Here is an 18446-nt window from a genome sequence, read left to right as displayed (position 1 = left end):
TCCATTTTTGTACCTTTACCTTCCATGTGATATTATGATTGTTTCTCCCACCGTCACACAGTCTTTTCTCTGGGATTGTTCTCCTGTGGCTGCTCCGGTGTTGTGGGTGTCTTTTGAAGCGATGGTCCGCTGCTTGTATTTTCTGCCCGTTTGTCCTCTTTTCCTTCTCTGCATGCCTGGTGCAGACCTTGGTCTTCCCCTGCTTGTAGTCGGTCCTTTGGGTCCCCTTGGTTCAGTCTCTATGTCCGCTGTGAGGTGACATAGGGCTTGCTCCGCTTCATCCTCCGAGTTTATGTAGCAGTCTATTGCCTCAACTTCAAATTGCAGTGGGAATGGGTAGCCCCATCTATACCTGATGCCCCTTTCTTGCAGCCACTTTGTGAGGGGCCTGCAGTCTCTGCGCCTGGTGAGCGTGAGGTTGGACAAATCTTGATAGATCGTAACCTTGGAGCCCTCGAAGTCCAATTCCATTCATTGCTTCGGCATGTTCAGTACATCAGTTTTGTCCTTGTAGCTCAGGAATTTTGCTACTATGGAGCGGGGACCAGTCCTGTATGGGGTCCCTCCTCTATTCCCCCCTTCTGCTTCAGAAAGATGGTGCACTAGGGCCTGTACTCTCTCCTCTACTTGCCTCAGGGTTTCCCTTGCCATCTCCTTCAAGCACAGTATCCTTATGTTATTCCGTCTCTCTCTGTATTCTAAATCATCCATTTTCAGCATCCCTTCCTCTTCTCTAAGCTCCAGCTCCGTCAACCTGGCATCAAGCCTCATTTCATCGATGTCCGCATTGAGCTGGTTGTGTTCTAGGCCTTCCACCTTCCTCTCTACCGTGGTCATCCTGCTAGTTAGGTCTGTCAGCGAGGCCTGTATTGCTCCACTGAGGGCCTAACTTTCTTCCAAGATATGTCCAGAGTCCTCCTTCATCGAGAACAGGGACATCATCATTTTCACCTCTGGGGCCTTCTTGGTTGACCCTCCTTGCTTCCCTGGTTGTGGCGTCATTCCGTCCATCTTTATCTTGTCACCGACCCAGGTGCCCCCGTTGCTCTCTTCTGGTTCTTTTCTTTTTGTCTTCTATTTCTCCCACCTGAATCTTTTCCTCTTTTTCGTGTTCGCCCAGCCTCCGCCGTTGACTTATGCTCCTTGTTTTCTCTCTTCGGGCCTCCTGCACCGTGTTCCTTTACCCAGCACCACCTTCGTTGCTTCCCTTCTCTCTCCTCAGTGCCTGTGCCTTTTTTTCACTGTCTCATCAATATCAAGCTTTCTCCACTTCACGTTGTTTTGTCAGGCGCTGCGCCTGTGTCCAAATTTGGCTTTTCGGTGGCAACGTTTTGTACCTCTCACTCTTAATTTATGCCTGTTTTGGCCATGCCCCGTCCCTCTCGTGTGTTCTGCAATGGTTGTGTAATAGCTTCCAGTGGTGGATGCACCCCGTCTCCTCACCGTGGGGTTTGCGTCTTGTTTATTCTGTAAATATTGGCGGCCCTGGAGTTACTTCAGCCGCACTACTATTCATTGTCTCAGTGTTCTTCACCACTCTGCATACAAGCTACTCATTTGACTGTGGGCTCCTCTCTACTTGTTCCTTGGGGGTCCGCCCCTCACTGCACCTTCTGGCCACTTTGCGGGCTCCTGTGGCCCCTTGCCATGTATTCTATCGTTGGTTGCCCACCTGCAGCCCAGGGGGCGCCAGCGGGGAACCCGCTATCTCCCATTTACTCTCTGGAGACCTTCTCCTATCCCCTTGGCCGCTCCGGTATGCAGCTGACTCCCACCCCTTATATCCTCCTTATCCTGCTATGTCACTGACTGCCTCCTCTCCCACAAGGGTTCCTGTGTTCTCCGCTGTGGCCCGTTCTTCCTGCCTGGGCTTTACTGATGGCAGTGGCTCCCGTGGCGTGTGCGCTCTGCTCTGTCAGAGTGCGGTGATGCCCTCAGGAGTATTTTTACTCCGCTGTTTTTTAATGTGTGTCCCTTTTTCGCAGGCCGTGCCCGGTGCTCCAGAGGGATTATTGGCCCCTTGTGGTTCTCTTCCACGGGGCTGGTTCACCTCTGTGCCTTGCTGCCATTTTCCCAGGCTCCCCTGCACACCAGCCACCCTTTTACTTTTCTCTGATGTTTGCTATGCGGCTTGGGGGGAGGGTTGTGTCTCTCCCCTGCCCGTGTGGCCTCTCCTCCCTCCTCGCGGGTCTCTTCCTCTTCTCCCACTCTCCTGCACTCTGTCAATCTTTGTACTCCATTGGGAATGACAGTCCCCTGACATTACCAGTTAGTACAATCCTTATATAAAAGCCTTGTATATTTCCAATTTGTACAATTCCAGTAAATTCACAATCTAACAATCCAGTTCACAGAATCCCAGTATCTGTGTTTGTATAATCAAGGTATGTTCCAAGTTTACTAATCCTAGTACAGGTCCAGTTTCCCTAACCCCAGTATATTTCCAGTTTGACGAATCCCATTATTTCGCAGTTGGCACAGTCCAGGTATGAACCCAGTTTACACAATGCCAGTACATTGCCCTTAACAGCGTGCCGACATATGCAAAGTCTTCCAGTCCTGACATAGTTCTATCTCCTGACATCTCTGTATATTTGTAGTCTGACAGACCTAATATAGGTTTCCATTGGCACAGCATCCCAGTGTACAGGATTCCAATAAACTCTCGCATTTTGCAAAACCGTATATATATCTAGTGACACAATCACAGTACACTTTTGTCACTCCCTGCCATGTTTCTACAGTCGGCAAAAGCACAGTATATTATCAGGTTGACAATCCCAGAGATCCCAGTTGTACCCAAACTCGCCTGTTTCATGCCCTGAAACGCTTATGGGCGCGATATAAATAAACTATCTTATCATATCATAACTGTTGTATACTCTAATTTGCACTATTACGTTATAATCATAGTTTGCGTAAATTCCCAATCGTACAGAGAACCCCCAGTTTATTGCTCCACAATTCCAGTGTACACCAAGCGTATACTGCAACTCAAACAGAAAAGATGCCATTCAACACATAGTCCTTTTCCCCATCAAACAAAATGGCAGACAGGGTGAGCACCATGGCCCCCATTTCACTGAGGTTGGATTTCTCAATTGCCTGGGGTACAATCCTGATGGCAGAAGATGTCAATAGCTATGTTGTTGGATCTTCGTGTTGTGTATTACTAGGAGGTGTCATGCCATACCTCGACAAACAGCTGAAACATCTCGTCTGTCACCATGACGTTTTTCTTGGCATCTGTTTCATAGGACACGGTGTGGCCCACGGGGCTGTTTTCCTGCGTCACAATGAGCTGGTAAGAAGCGTTGCAGCACCGCGCCAGCTCATTCCTGTGGGAAATTAAGAGCAGTGTTAATAGGCGTGGGAAGTACATTGTACATGTTCGTGAATGTAGAGAGAAAATAAGGGAAACATCTGAAATCTACAGTCAGAACAGCTACTATTCATTATCCCTTGTTTGATAAATTGAACTTCACTTTTTTGGGTGATTGTAACAATGATCCCTAGTCCTTGGAAACTGCAGTAAGTTAGCGGCACATAAAAGATCAATTACGATTATTAAAATGACATCATGCACTTTACTGATTGACTGATCCCAGAATGCTTTGAATGAGGGCACTAACTTATTAGCACACGGGTGGGGGGAAGCCAGCCAATCAGGTGGATGGGAACGCTGGCTTGAACTGCCGATGCAAACACGTGTTCCGCCCAGCCTGACGGCCGGCTCCCCCGCTGCTATCTTCACCTCCCCTCTTTCTTCCCTCATTTTTTTTTATCTCTTCCCACCCCCCCACTCACCTTATTTCGGCTGTGTTGACACTCACCGCTGCAGCCGTTCCCTTCTTCCTGGCTCCAGCTGGCCGACATGGAGCCCCACCTTCCCATTTCCATGGTGGCCATCTTTGTAAAGGATTTTCCTTCATTCAACGGGATGCATGCAGCGTCCCATCGAATGAAGGAAAACCTTTTTTTAGCACCCCGGGTTACCGCTTTGGCAACCCAGGGTGCTAATAGACTTAAGCCCCCACTCCAATGGCTGGAATGGGGGTTAACGGCCCGGAGCCCGCGTTATCCACCCTCACTTTGCTCGGGCCGATAACTTGGGCTGTCAGGCCGTTAACGCCATATAAAAGACCTATTGTCCACAGTTCAGAACCCTGTGATGTAATAATGTGACATCAGCCAATTAGAATCTGCTGCAGCTTATTACCTCAAACCAATGGCATCACAGTACTGGTAACGGTAGTACTGCCTAGCTAGAACATTAGGTAAAACCAGTGCATCTGTAATATTTTACAGAGACAGGAGTGGAGTTTCTGCCTAAATAAAGCATAAAGGAGTCAATGATACGCATTGGGTGTGTGTGAATAAGCAAGCAAGGAGGTAGCTTATATATGCTATTCTGGGGCCTGAAACATCACTCGGTCGACAATCTGTCTTTCTTAAGTCCCTAGGTAACTGCTTTCAACACCCGAGCAGTCATTGTGGCCACCTGACCAGGTGGAGGGCTTTGCCACAGTCTGAATTGTCCAAACTCAGGAGTGGGTCATTTCCTTTCACTGTGGATGGAAGACTGAAGACTTCCAAGGCAGTGATAGCTCCACACACTGCCCACTCAATGCCCCTAGACCTAGCTCTGGGAGGTATGAGGCTAGACTGCCAGCTTCTATGATCGTTTAAATCTCTGCTAATACCACTAGCAGGTGAAAGCACAAGTTCACAACAGATAACAGTAGTGTGTCCTGTGAAATGAGCATCCAGAAAAGCCACACAGAGCATCAATACACACTTCAGGATTTCATGACAGGTTTGCCTGACATTTGTGCAACATTTCACCAGCACCTCTGTACTTTCACCATGCCCCCCACAGACTAGAAATCTCAAGATGTCCTCACAACCTGCCTCTACTTGGGGAATTAGCCAAAGGGGGCAGAAAAAAGAAATGGGCAATAGCTATTTCAACACTGTCCTGGTAGGCCTTTAAGGCACCACTAGCTCCACATCCCTCCTCCTCGTCCCAGTGCTTGCCTTTGCGATACCCACCTACGCAACGTATTCCCAATCTATTTATCACCATCACTTGCTCATGTGCAGGTATAACATCTCTCTCTTACCCACAATCCTTAGTCAAAAAATGTCCTGTCCATTGGATCGGAGTTGCGGTGAACAAGAAAACACTGCTCTTGTTGTCTGATCTCTTTGGAGAGCAACAGTTAGCTGCACTCCTCCCGCGGTGATCCTATGCAGGGCACTGGGCATCCATGGAGGAGGATCCTCTCGGGTTCCCTGCAGGTCAAGGGAGCTCAGTAGAGGTAATACCAAGTCCCCGGAGATGCGAGAAAGCCTGCTGCATGGATGGAGGAACATCACAGCCAGTGAAGTTGGCAGGGCAAGTGACGATTCAGTGGACAGCTCGTCTGGGGCAGGGTGTTGCTCGGTGCGCTGCGGTCCAGTCTGGCGGGGGGGTGCACGCTGGTTCCGGGCAGTACAGGGCACCGATCCTAGGTATCTAGAGCTTCCAGGTGGGCCGGGAGAGACACAGCTTGAGTAACCAGAGTCTCCAAAGGAGAGTTTGGCTATAAGCTCACAGAACACCAAAGGCATGCCAGTTTTCAAAGGTGCTCGTTCTCAGCCCCTTCGGAGCCAGGAGAGTGGTTGCCATCTTTTTGGGTGGAGGAAACCTGTTCTTCTAAGCATGCACCCTGGGAAACTATGAATGGAACATGGATATCTGGCCAAGCTTAATTGTTTCCAAAGAAGCTTTGCTGACCAGTGTTCAGGGGCCTGTGGGCTAAGCAGTGATCAGCGTGCCCGGATGTCAATATGCCTACAGAGAGGAAGGAGAAAAGAAAGCATGTAGAAGAAACCGAGATGGAGGTCTCTGTATAAAACATGACCTCTTATGGGGAAAAGAGGAAAGGCCACAGACAAAGCTACCAGATGTCTAGGAAGGAGATGAAGGATAACGTGAACAGGCTTTTCAGGATCAGAATTGTGGCAATTAGACCCGAGGCGGTGGGCCAATACCGCCCCAGGTAATGCCCAGAGCCATAGTTATAGGTCCGAGCGTAGCGAGGGCCTTAACGAAGCCCCCGGGAATTACCTGCGGCGGTATTGGCCCGCCGCCGAGGGTCTTATTGCCATTAGTACCCCTGGCCCGTTGGATCGGGGTGCTAATGGCATTTTTTTCTGTTTCGGAACAGAAAAAAAAAAAAAACGACAAAAAAATGGCAGCCGCCATGGAAAGGGAAAACGTAGTCCGTTTTACCTTTCCATGGCGGCCATCGGGAGTGGACATGCTGGGAACAGAAGTGTTCCCAGCGCGTTCGCTGGGAACAGATGTGTTCCCAGCGCGTTTGCTTCCAAGACCAGAAGAAAAAAGAAGGTAAGTGGGGTCGGGAGGGCGGAAGGGAGGGGATGGGAGGATGGAGGTTTCCATCGTCCCCCGCCGGAGACATGTTAGGATATGTATAAGAGATGTTAATCAATCAGTTATGTCACACATCTATGGAAACATGTTATCAGATTCATTGCACAATCATAATGGTAATGTGTCATCGTTCGTCTGGGTGCTTGGAATGTGGATTCTCAACTTAAGAGGTTCTGGGTTCCAAGACACGACGAAGGAGAGACAAGGCTGCTGTGGACGGTTGTTGAATCCCTTCCGGGGGTCGTCCTGCATACTTAAATAAACCTCATTTTGTGGCATATTACGGACTAGCTGATGGTTATTGAATGTAACAACTGGCGACGAGGATAAAGTATTTTACAGACGACCTCCGGCACGATCCCAGCGAGAAAGGCTACGGATCATAAATCAAGAGTGAGCGGCCACGCATTGACATACGCTCGGAAGCCACAAGAAGAGAGCTGTTTGAAATACAGATTCCGGCGATAAATATATTTACACAGTGAATATATTTTGGAGGAGCGGTGGAGAAGAAGCCAATACGCACAGTGTTTATATTTGAACCTGGAATACCTGCGCGCGTAGCCCAACGCGACTCCGTTAGTAAGTTCTAAACGCACTGTAATGTTCCAGGGCAACACCAGTGACGTGACCGATTCAGCAGAATTGCTGCAACTCCGAGCCAGCATTAGAAAAGTGGACCTTACGGCGTGATCTCTGACGTGTTTGACGTCTACACGCAGCACAGAAGAGCGCACACGGCGTGTCAGCCACAAGTAAACAAACCAGGAAATATTCGGCGCAGCGAAACGCACACCGCTGCTTCGCGAATCGGCTAACAGTAGTTGGCATCAGCTGGAAGTCGGTCGAGCACTTACGCTCCAACGGACTTTGTGAGTGTCACATAACAGGCGGACAGCAAACAACTTCACATACCATAACCTCGATGGTGAGTTACAAATTATACAGCTTCTATACATGAGTGATTGAGGGATACATGTTAAATAAAGCAATCATACCACAGCTTAGTAACTGTAGCCACTGACACCACGCTAGACAATGGCAAATGTTCCAGCTCCAGTGTTTTTTCTATCTTCACCTGGAGAACCCAGAGTGCGATGGATAGACTGGAAGGAAGGCTTCCACAAGTATGTGTTAGCAGTCTTTGGCCCCAACTATTCTAATGAACGTAAAGAAGCCTTATTGTTTCATTGTCTTGGGACAGCAGGTCAGGAAGTTCTGAGAAAATTACCAGAACCTATAGACACGCCAGATGCAGGCCCATATGAGAAGGCGTTAGCTAAATTGGACAAACATTATAAAGTAGAGGAAAACATTATTCTCGAGAGGTACAAATTTGCCACCAGAGAGCAAAAGAATGGAGAGAACATAGAAGATTTCATTACAGCTCTGAGGGGATTGGCGGTGAAATGTAGATTCAATCACTGCCAGGAAGAACATATACGTGGTCAATTAATGATCAAATGTAACAATGACAACATTAGAAAAGAGTTATGGAAGGAGAAAGACCCTACCTTGGATAGAGCTATAGAGATTGCAAAGATGGTGGAACACACTGATAAATGTATAAAGTTACTTCAAGCAGACAATCAGTCAAACATTGAGAAACCCAAGTTAGAGGAAAATGAGGGGGCAGTTCAGAAAGTATCGAAAGTCACTCCAAGGATGGGTTCAGGTTTTCCAAAGAGACTGATGCAGTTTGGAAAAAAAGGTGAAGATCGACAAGAGAGTAGACCGCCAATGGGGAAAGGTTGGAATCGTCAAGGGTTGATTAAAGACAACAGGAACTTTTCCAGAGAGCCTAATTTATCCAGAGGTTTTAGAGAAGCGGTGACAAACAGAGAGGCCACGACAAGAAGGTGTTTCCGGTGTGGGAGTTTCTCACATGTGGCATCCGACAAGGACTGTTTTGCAATACACATTATATGCAATAATTGTGGCAGACGTGGCCACATTGCCAGATGTTGTAAAAACTTTAATTCCAATTCAGGTCAAATCTTTGATGTTAGTGTGAACAATGAGGAAGATAATTACAGTGAAAGTGGTAGAGAAGTGGTGTTTATGGTGAATGCCATTGATGGGAAAGTGAAGAAGAAAAAGCCTTATGCCATAGTATTGGTCAATGGGATACAAATATCGATGCTTATGGATAGTGGGGCGGATTATACATTAATAGGAGTGCAGATGTGGAAAGAGAGATTCAATTGCTGTACATTACGTGAAAACAAAATTAAGGCAAATGCATATGGTGACAAACCCATAGAGATAATAGGATATTTTGACGCTAACCTACAGTTTAAGGATAGGAAAGCCACCTCTACCATTTATGTTGCCAACAAAGGGGGAGAATTACTGTCGTGGAGTGATCAAGCTGAGCTAAAAATCAGACTTGAAGCTGGTCATCCTGAACAGGTCTTAACAGTGAGTGGTGAGAGATTGATCGAAGAAGAACATAAGCTTGGATGCATGAAAGGGTTTGTTCATAAAATACGATTAAAAAAAGGGGCGGTCCCTAAGATCGCGAAATTGCGCACCATTCCGCTAGCACTCAAGGAGGGTGTAGAAAAAGAATTAAAGAGAATGGAGAATGAAGGAGTTATTGAGAGAATAGACTCCTCAGAATGGGTGAGTCCTATCGTAGTAGTCAGAAAACCCACTGGATCTTTGAGGATATGCATTGACTTAAGACATCTCAATAGTATGGTGGTGGCAGATAGATTTCCACTACCTAGGATAGATGATCTACTTGTGGGTGTCTCTGGATCCAAAATATTTTCAATTTTGGACCTCAAGTCTGCTTATCACCAGATTGAGTTACATCCGGATTCAAGAGATTTTACAGCATTTATCACTCCTAATGGTCTATTTAGATGTGTACGCATGCCGTTTGGCTTGGTGTCTGCTGCGAGTGTATTTCAGAGTATCATGTACAGGTTACTAGGTGGAGAAAAAGGGGTGATGTACTACCAAGATGATGTCCTTGTATGTGGCAATGATGAGGCGGAGCATGATAGACGACTAAAAAGGGTGTTAAACATATTAGGAGAGGCTGGTTTAACGATAGCATCAGAGAAGTGTACATTTAAAGCAAGTAAAGTAGTTTATTTAGGCCACGAGATCACAGCTGAGGGAGTCAAACCCAAAGAGGAGGCTATTGAAGCCATAAGGAAGATGGAAGAGCCCAAATCAAAAGCAGAAGTGTTGTCGTTTTTGGGGTTAGTCGAATTCTATGGCAAATTCATTAAGAATTTGTCAGGCATGTCAAGACATATGAGAAGGCTTACCTGTAAAGGAGTGATATTTAAATGGAGTGATGACTGTAAGAAGGAGTTTGAAATGATAAAAAAGTCCATAATCAATGCTCCCATTCTAAAGACATTTGAAGAAGGGAAACACACATTACTTTTTGTAGATGCTAGTGATTATGGCATAGGTGAGGTTCTTATGCAAGAAGATTCAGAGGGTCTGCACACTATAGCATTTGCCTCAAGGTCACTTAAAGATCCTGAAATTAGATATTCAGTGGTTGAGAAAGAAGCTCTTGCTTGCATATGGGGAGTTGAAAAGTTCAAAAGGTTCCTGTGGGGAAGGGAATTTGAGATCTGTACTGATCATAAACCATTAGTTGGTATTTTTACCAAAGGTGGGCTGGAAGGAGTATCGAGACGCATTATGAAATGGGTCACAGCTCTTCAAGGTTTGCAATTTACCATGATTCACATTAGCGGTGGAGTCAATGTGGTGGCGGATGCCTTATCAAGGTCTATTCATAAAGAAGACCATATCAGTATAAATCAATCTGATCAGGAAGAAATTTTTGAGATTTTCCAAGTACATGATTCCCTAAAAAAAGATGAGTGGGATAAAGCTAGTAGTGAAGATTTAATGTACCAGAAAACTTTAACATTGGTTAAAGAAAACAGAATAAGGAACTACAAAGGTGACATGGGTGGATTTGCCAGAGTTAAAGGGGATTTATGGATCCATGACAAATATCTACATAGAGGGCATCAGATGATAGTTCCTCAGGGTATGAGGAAACAGGTAATTGAACTAGCCCATGAAGGACATTTAGGTCTAGCTAGAACTAAAGGTATAATAAGATCTGAGATTTGGTGGCCTGGAATTGATAAAGATATTGAAGAGCAAGTTAAGGAGTGTCCAGAGTGCCTTGAGGGAAACAAGGGTTTAAGTGTACAAAAAGTACCTATGGTTATTAGGGAAAGCCCGCGTGTACCATGGGATGAGATTGCGGTAGATCTTTTAGGACCATTTAACATTGGAGGGACCAGAGACAGCTACTTGCTGGTGGTCATAGATTTATTGTCCAAATGGCCTGAGATATGTTTGCTTAAAGATATTTCCAGCAGCAGTGTTACGAAATTTTTGGAGCAACTATTTTGGAGAGAGGGTTATCCCAGAAAATGTTTGTCAGATAACGGTTCCCAATTAGTGTCCAAGGAATTTAGAGAATTTTTGAATAGGAATGGAATTGAACAGACAAACACCTCTCTCTATCATCCCCAAAGTAACGGTTGCGTAGAACGCTTCAATAGGACATTGATGGAAGCCATAAGAATTGCGGTAGCAACTGGTGGGGATTGGTTCAGAACGGCGATGGAAAGGACATTCCAGTATAGAATAACACCCCATAGTGTCACAGGATTAACGCCCTTTGAGATTTTGAGAGGTAGGAAGCCAAATTCACATCTATGCCCAGGGTGGATGGGAAAATCTAGGATAGTTGGTGTGGACTTGGAAACAGTGAGGAGTAGAATGTTTGAAGCAGGAGTTAAATCTAAGGAACAATATGATAAGAGGAATTGTTGTAAGGAACTTAAGATTAATGAAGGGGATTGGATCAAGATCAAACTACCTACTAAAGTTCGTAAAGGAGCATCTTTATATTCTGAACCTAAACAAGTGGTAAAAGATTTAGGCTCATCGGTATTAGTCAGAGGTGGTGTTATCTGGAACAAGGAGAGAGTAGCAATTGCCAAATTTGTCAATGGAAGGGATTGATAGACTTACATAAGAGAATTACGGGTACTACCACCACTAGCACAGTGGGTGATATATAATAACATCAGGATATGTATAAGACATGTTACTTATTCATGGTTCTACTTTATTTTAAGTTATTTACATGTATTTGTGTTAGGCCAAAATGTTAGGCTGTATCTTAAATTTTTAGTTCAAGGAAAGGAAGGAGGTGTTAGGATAAGAGATGTTAATATGAGAATCAATCAGTTATGTCACACATCTATGGAAACATGTTATCAGATTCATTGCACAATCATAATGGTAATGTGTCATCGTTCGTCTGGGTGCTTGGAATGTGGATTCTCAACTTAAGAGGTTCTGGGTTCCAAGACACGACGAAGGAGAGACAAGGCTGCTGTGGACGGTTGTTGAATCCCTTCCGGGGGTCGTCCTGCATACTTAAATAAACCTCATTTTGTGGCATATTACGGACTAGCTGATGGTTATTGAACGTAACAAGACCGCAGGATAGAAGGTAAGTGGGTGGGGAGGGAGGAGGGAGGAAAGGCTTGGGGGAAAAAAAATAATCTTACCTGAGTCCCCGGTGGGGGACGAAGGAAGCCTCCAGCCATGGGGAGGCTCGGAGCGGGGATTGCCCCGTTTCGAGCCTCCTCATTGGCTGAGGGGCTGCCACGCCCCTCGCCGGGAACAGAGTAGCCGGCACGCACGGTGTGGACGGGAATACCGTGTGGTATGGCTCACAAATGAGCCAATCACCACACAATATTCCTGTTCAGCCGTGTGTGCCGGGTATTCATTTGTAATATAAACATCAGTATAAACATTTGTTTTTAAGTGAGTTAAGTTTGCTAAATATAAACTTGTAATGTGTACAAGGCTGCGTAAATGCCAACGTTTCAAACAATGTTTACTCAATCTGCCCATAAAATTAAGCCAGCATTGTTGAATGTTTAATCACATTCTCAAACATAACACTGCTCATGACACTGTGCATAAAATCAAAGCAGCAGTGTTGTCACTGGTTTCTGCTGTATTTTAGGTGACTCCTGTATGTTTTTTGTTGTACATTTGTTGATTGTACAGTGTTACTCATTTACTTTGCATTACTATTTTTTCTCAACTTGTTTTTCCTTCTTTTTCCTAAATTTTACGGTGTTTTTGTTTTTGGTGTATACATTGTACATGATAAGTGTTCCGCCATTCTCACTCCATGAGACTTTGTGTGTGTTGTTTCTGTGGTGTGATGAAGGATTTTAGTTATGTGGTGGTATGTGGTTGTAGAAGGGAAAGTGCCTATGTTCCTAATTAACCATGCTTGTAAATTGTGGTGATTTAGTGGAATGGTGAATTGTGATTACCTTTTGTTTCCTTACTTTACATGATTTGTTGTGTGAATGTTGTCTGTTTTTAACTAGACACTGCCCAAAAGGCCTTTCATATAATGAGTGTGGTCATACAAGCCTCAACATCATTCTGTGAATACTGAGTGTGTGTATAGGTAGATTAAAGTGCCTTGTAAGAAGTGAGTTATTACAGCGTGAGCATTATGCTTCGCGTATCCGTCTCTGACTTGCCAGTGAAGGGCAAGAGCAAGATTCAGCAACTCGCCCCTTTGTCTTTCTGCGCCAAAAGCACAGTAAACATTTCAGGACTTAGACCCATATATTATTGATTGCCCTTTTTTGCAATTCTTTGAAATAGCACAAAAGTAATTATTGCCTCAAGAAGTTTTTGTCGCATGGAGGAGTCCAACCTAACCATAACTAAGGAGTTGCCAGCACCGTAATATTGCAGCGTCAGCAATGTGGTTGAGTTGCTAATAGCTAGACGCCATCCAATGAAATAGCAAGAAATGTTCCAATAGAATCTATACACCAATCCAAAGGCTTTGGTAAACTTTTTTAAAGTTCTCTGCATTGGGGTAAACTTAAAGGAGGGTTAAAATAATAAAGGGAGTTCCCAACTACCGCTTGGACCTTCTACCCCATAAAAACTCCCATAGTGAATGTTTTAAAACACTGTATGGATTAATAACATACTTTGATTAGTAGATGATGACTGGGCAAACAAGAAAACTTTGCGTCGAATGGTGAAAATTCAGTCAGCAGCTGTTCAGGAAAAAAAAGTTCATTGTCTGTAAACACAAATCAAATTATCATAATCCAGGAATGTGATTGGCTGAAGCAATACAGAACATTTTTAATGCAGCATTCCATCTTAGATCCCTGGATCGAAACCCAGTAAACCCAGACTTACAGATCCCGTGCTGCAAAATATTTTATAAGGGACGTATAGCAGGCTCTCAGTATGCACTGACATGCCACAGAGGGATGTAATTGTTCCCTTTAATCAATAAAAGGAAGCCACATTTGACCAAGGTCTCCCGGGATCCGGGGCAGAGGGGGTGTGTTTTCAAGGGAGCACTATGAACATACCCTTGAAAACTTCCAATGATAAAGACTAATCTACATTTAGGAACATCAAAATTATATGCTTGAAATATAATTCAGAACATTTATTTCATGATGAATTCAACAAACGTTAGCACGCACAAAAATATGATGTTTCTTTATTTGTCTTTTTTCTTTATTTGTCTTTGTTTCCTTTCATCATTTTCACTGTGATTTTTAACTTACTGTACAAAACAAAGCCCTGAAGAATCTCACAGTAAGACAGTTACTCACTGAGTGAGAAACGTGTAGGCTGCTTTAGTTTGTTTCCATGAAACTTTATGTGATGAGTTCTATAATCATCGATTTCCTAGGGTTGTAACCGTAGATATATAAGGAGAAGAAAAAAAATAAAATAAAAACGTACCACGGTCTCCGGCGGGGGACGATGGAAGACTCCAGGCGTGTGGAGGCTTGGAGCGGGGTTGGCCCCGCTCCGAGTCTCCACACGGCTGGAGGTTTCCATCGTCCCCTGCCGGAGACCGCGGGATAGAAGGTAAGTGGGGTGGGGAGGGAGGAGGGAGGAAAGGCTGGGGAAAAAAAAGAAATCTTACCTGCGTCCCCGGCGGGGCACGAAGGAAGCCTCCAGCTATGGGGAGGCTCGGAGCGGGGATTGCCCCGTTTCGAGCCTCCTCATTGGCTGAGGGGCTGCCACGCCCCTCGCTGGGAACAGAGTAGCCGGCACGCACGGCGTGGACGGGAATACCGCGTGGTATGGCTCGCAAATGAGCCAATCACCACACAGTATTCCTGTTCAGCCGCGCGTGCCGGGTACTAATGTTTAATGTGATGTGTTGTGTGTTTAGCTGTGGGATACTATATTAGCTTTCTTCTATTATTCACATAGGATGATAGTGTACTAGTTTTTTTTTTAAGAGTGGATAAAATTGGGTTTTGGATAGATTACTAGTGTTATTGTTCTGATGTTATTGTTTATGATAGTTCTTGTTGGTTTGACTTTTTAGACCTGTATGATGAATCTGGATTTTGATGAAAACCTAATAAACATACCTTAAAAAAAAGGAAGATTCAAGATTCATCATCCTCATCAACCTCGTCTTCATCCTTGAGTTCTTACTCATCACCTCTACCATCTTCATCATCAAGCTCCGGATGAAAAAGAGGCTTGGGAAGAGTACATGGATTGGGAAGAGGCAGAGATGGTATTGGTCAGATGACAGAGGCTCACAGACCTGAGGTTACAAAATCAGCGCTACATAGACCAAAACACTGCACGTCCTTCACTAGATCCAAAAATCAGGCAATATAAAACAATTCTCAAAGGTGGCCGCCCTTTGACATTAAGGACAAGATTATGAAGGAGTGGAAGGATCTGCAACACATTTCCATACCATGCTTAATGCCAAAGGCGTATCCTCTGAGGAGGACTAAACCGTCCGAGCATCAGTGGGAGTGGACTTCATTCTGTCCAGCCTGAGCACTGGTCCCTCAGTGGCAGAAGAGAAAGCAGTTGCCAGGGACTCAGTGGGCGTCACCCTGAATACATCACATGCAATGGTCCAACTGGCCTTTACGGCCAACAGTTAAAGGTTTTATACTGTAGAGACTGTGCGATTGGGCTTTAAGAATATTGCACGTGCATTTGAGGGTGGGTTTAGCTCTGCACAGATCCTGATGGATATGCAAAAACAGGTGGAAGTATTATCAAACCTTTCCTGCGAAAGCATAGGGTGGTAGTCATGGCAATTGGGGCAACACTCTCTGTTCCCCATAATGTGCATATAAAGTGGTTGGAGGGGTTCCAGCAGGTGATTGCATTGGAGCTGCCAATTGAAGGCTGCATGTTGTTTGGAGACTCCTTGCAAGAAAGGTACACAAGGTGTTTAAAGAGTCCAAATATTCAAACGAGCTGAGATGGAAAATCTGTTTGATCAACAAGCTTAAACAGGCATGAATACGGAGCCAGGCTAAGAGCCTTTTCTCCTTCAGACTCAGCATCGGACATACATTGAGTGGCTTTCAGCACAACCACAGGAAGGAGAAAGCCCAGCAATACTCGCAAAAAGTCCTGACAAAGGTGGCCTGAGGGCAACCGCCTCTGGTACCCTCTCAGGGTAAGGTAAAAGGGGTCCTCAAGTGCCTGGCCGAACAAGCCAGTTTACTGGGGGCACCAGATAGAGGTCGATGCCGCTCTCTCTCTATCAAGGATCATAATGACTCCTACTTCAAGAAACCAAGCCGAGAGATAGGCCACGAGGATGCCGAGAGATAGGCCACGAGGATGCCGAGAGATAGGCCACGAGGATGCCGAGAGATAGGCCACGAGGATGCCGAGAGATAGGCCACGAGGATGGTCCTGGGATATAAATGATGTAACACAGTATCATATTTCTGTTGGGGAACTGGAATGGACAAATACGTAGTCACCTCTGAATATAAAACTAAACTTGTTTTCTTGCAGCGATAACAGACATAACAATAGACTTTAGTTCTGCAAACAAATCAACAAATATTTGGCGGGTAAAATAATTGGATATTTGAAAATGAGAGCTAATTACTGTTGGTGTTTACAACAATAAGGAAGATCCAGAGGACAAGTGCATTCCTAATGAGTTTTAAAGGAGCAAAATCAAGATGCCCTAAGCTTTTGTGGAGATATACTTTAGAAGGTGTGCTAAATTACCAAATGCAACAGACGCTGCGCAAGGGAATCCGATCTGCAAATCTTTATGCTTATATGGGTGGCTGGGACCGGGTTTGGCCACAGTGGTTGCCCCGTGGCCCCTTTATCTTTGCTCTTGGTTTCTTCTTTGGTTGCTGGCATCCCTTGCTGGCTGACTGTACGGCCTGTGCTGGGACTGTTTATGGGATGTTCCTGTGCTGCCTACTTGGCAAACCTTCCTGGGGCAAGCACCTCAAGGTAGCGATCCCCCTCCCCGCCCTTCCTAGAAGATTTCTATGTAGACATTACTCCACCCATGCACCGTCTTGGGCCCTCCTGAGTCACCTCCATCAGTTGCTCCTGTTGTGGGGCCATTCTTTGATGGCTGGCTGACCCATCTTGCCCTTGAGCTAGCAGCATCTCTGTGTTGGTTTCCTCTGTCTTCCGCTCTTCCAGGTGCCTTCTCTTTCACTGCTTTTGCTTCTGGCTAATGGGAACATGGATTCTACTTTCCATCCGTCAAGTCCTGTGTAACGGATCCTATCCCAGCCCCCTAAAAGAATATGGGTAACTGCCAGGTTGCCCCACCATTTCTAAAGTGGCTCTTCAGTGTCTGGCACTGTAGTGTTTTTTTCCGGTTCCTTGGTCCTGATATAGTCTTCGGAATTGCCTTTGGAGGTCTACTGAGTCCGGTGGTGAGGTTTTGCAGGCACCCTCTGTACTGACTTCCATTGGCCAGCATCCTTCTCTGGCTGCCTGGCTCTTGAACCTGGAGCTGAAGTTCTTCAAGCTAATCTCTGCTTTTGTTCCCTGGGTTTGGTTACCTCTTTGATAGCACATGTGGGTTACAACTGGTACTTACCTGTCTTTAACCCCTAATCACGGTTTGTCGATGGACTTAGTCCTGTATATTCTTATCTGGTAAATTTGAACTGCAAAGTGGCTAAAAGGGATCTTATTAGACGTTCGACATTTGTCCTGGGTCCCCCTTGGGTTCCTGAATTTTCTCACAGAAGACTACAGTTTTAGTACGTACCTCTGAAAAGAAAATGTACTATAATACATCACTGAGTTTGCAAAAAGGGGTGGTGGGGACCCTCTTTTTTGTTATAGGGGGCCTGAGTCATGAGGGTAACTTACAGAGCGAAATACTGGAAGGACCCAGGCTACCTCTCCCTCTCGACATTTACAGGTGTCTTTCACAACACATTCAACAGACTGTAGAGTTTGATATGTATTTTCATTCAGTAAATCACCACTGTTTTATAATACAATAGTTTACTTTATTTTTTTATTTTTTTCAAACAAAAATCTTTTTTTAAAACCCTTATTATGGGTATGTTATTCACATGTTTTGCATATTTTACCAAGCTGAACAAACAATTTGCTTGGTGCCCACGCCTATTCATCATATTGTACAATGATATAATGACAACTGCGATATTTCAATAGCACAGTGAGGGGGTTAGTATTGAGTGACTTAAAGTGTAGCTCTTATAATAATACACCTATCAAGTCGACCCACTTTGTGTTTCCAGCATAAAACAAAAACTGTTCTGTTGTTGTAGTTTGTTGTTCATATGTTTTCCTCAGGACAGATATGAAGGAGGGGGCACAGATTGGTGTCTAGGTCATCAAAGCCTTTTCTTGGTTAAGCAATATCTCTAGAGATCAAACAAATGTAAACATTAGAACTAGGTGTATCTACATATGGGTATGGATTCATATAAAATGTGTGTGTTGAACATACCTGGATTTATTGCTTTTATGATTCGGGTCTGTGTTTATTTCCGGGAGTTTTGCGTGCACCGTCTACAAGGCTCAAATGTTGTGCTTTGCATGACTCAGGTTGCTGCCATCTTGTTTAATCTGCAACACATGGTGACACAAATTTGTAGGGGTTGTCTCATGTTCTGTATCTATAACATGT

At 44.9% G+C, this 18446-nt stretch overlaps 1 protein-coding gene across 1 annotated transcript in view; it reads right to left on the bottom strand.

The window, feature by feature from the left end:
• The window catches only part of LOC138567694 (alpha-2,8-sialyltransferase 8F-like), a 333692-nt gene that overhangs the window by 62080 nt on the left and 253166 nt on the right, over positions 1–18446 (bottom strand). Inside the window, exon 4 of the mRNA XM_069646164.1 lies at positions 3194–3338. Within this exon, the coding sequence (XP_069502265.1) occupies positions 3194–3338 (145 nt within the window). The remainder of the gene's footprint in view (positions 1–3193; positions 3339–18446) is intronic.

The sequence above is a fragment of the Ambystoma mexicanum genome, chromosome 1p (assembly GCF_040938575.1).
Source record: "Ambystoma mexicanum isolate Mex_15411 chromosome 1p, UKY_AmexF1_1, whole genome shotgun sequence".
In the NCBI taxonomy this organism is placed as follows: Eukaryota; Metazoa; Chordata; class Amphibia; order Caudata; family Ambystomatidae; genus Ambystoma; species Ambystoma mexicanum.
This window is presented reverse-complemented; position numbering and strand designations above follow the sequence as displayed.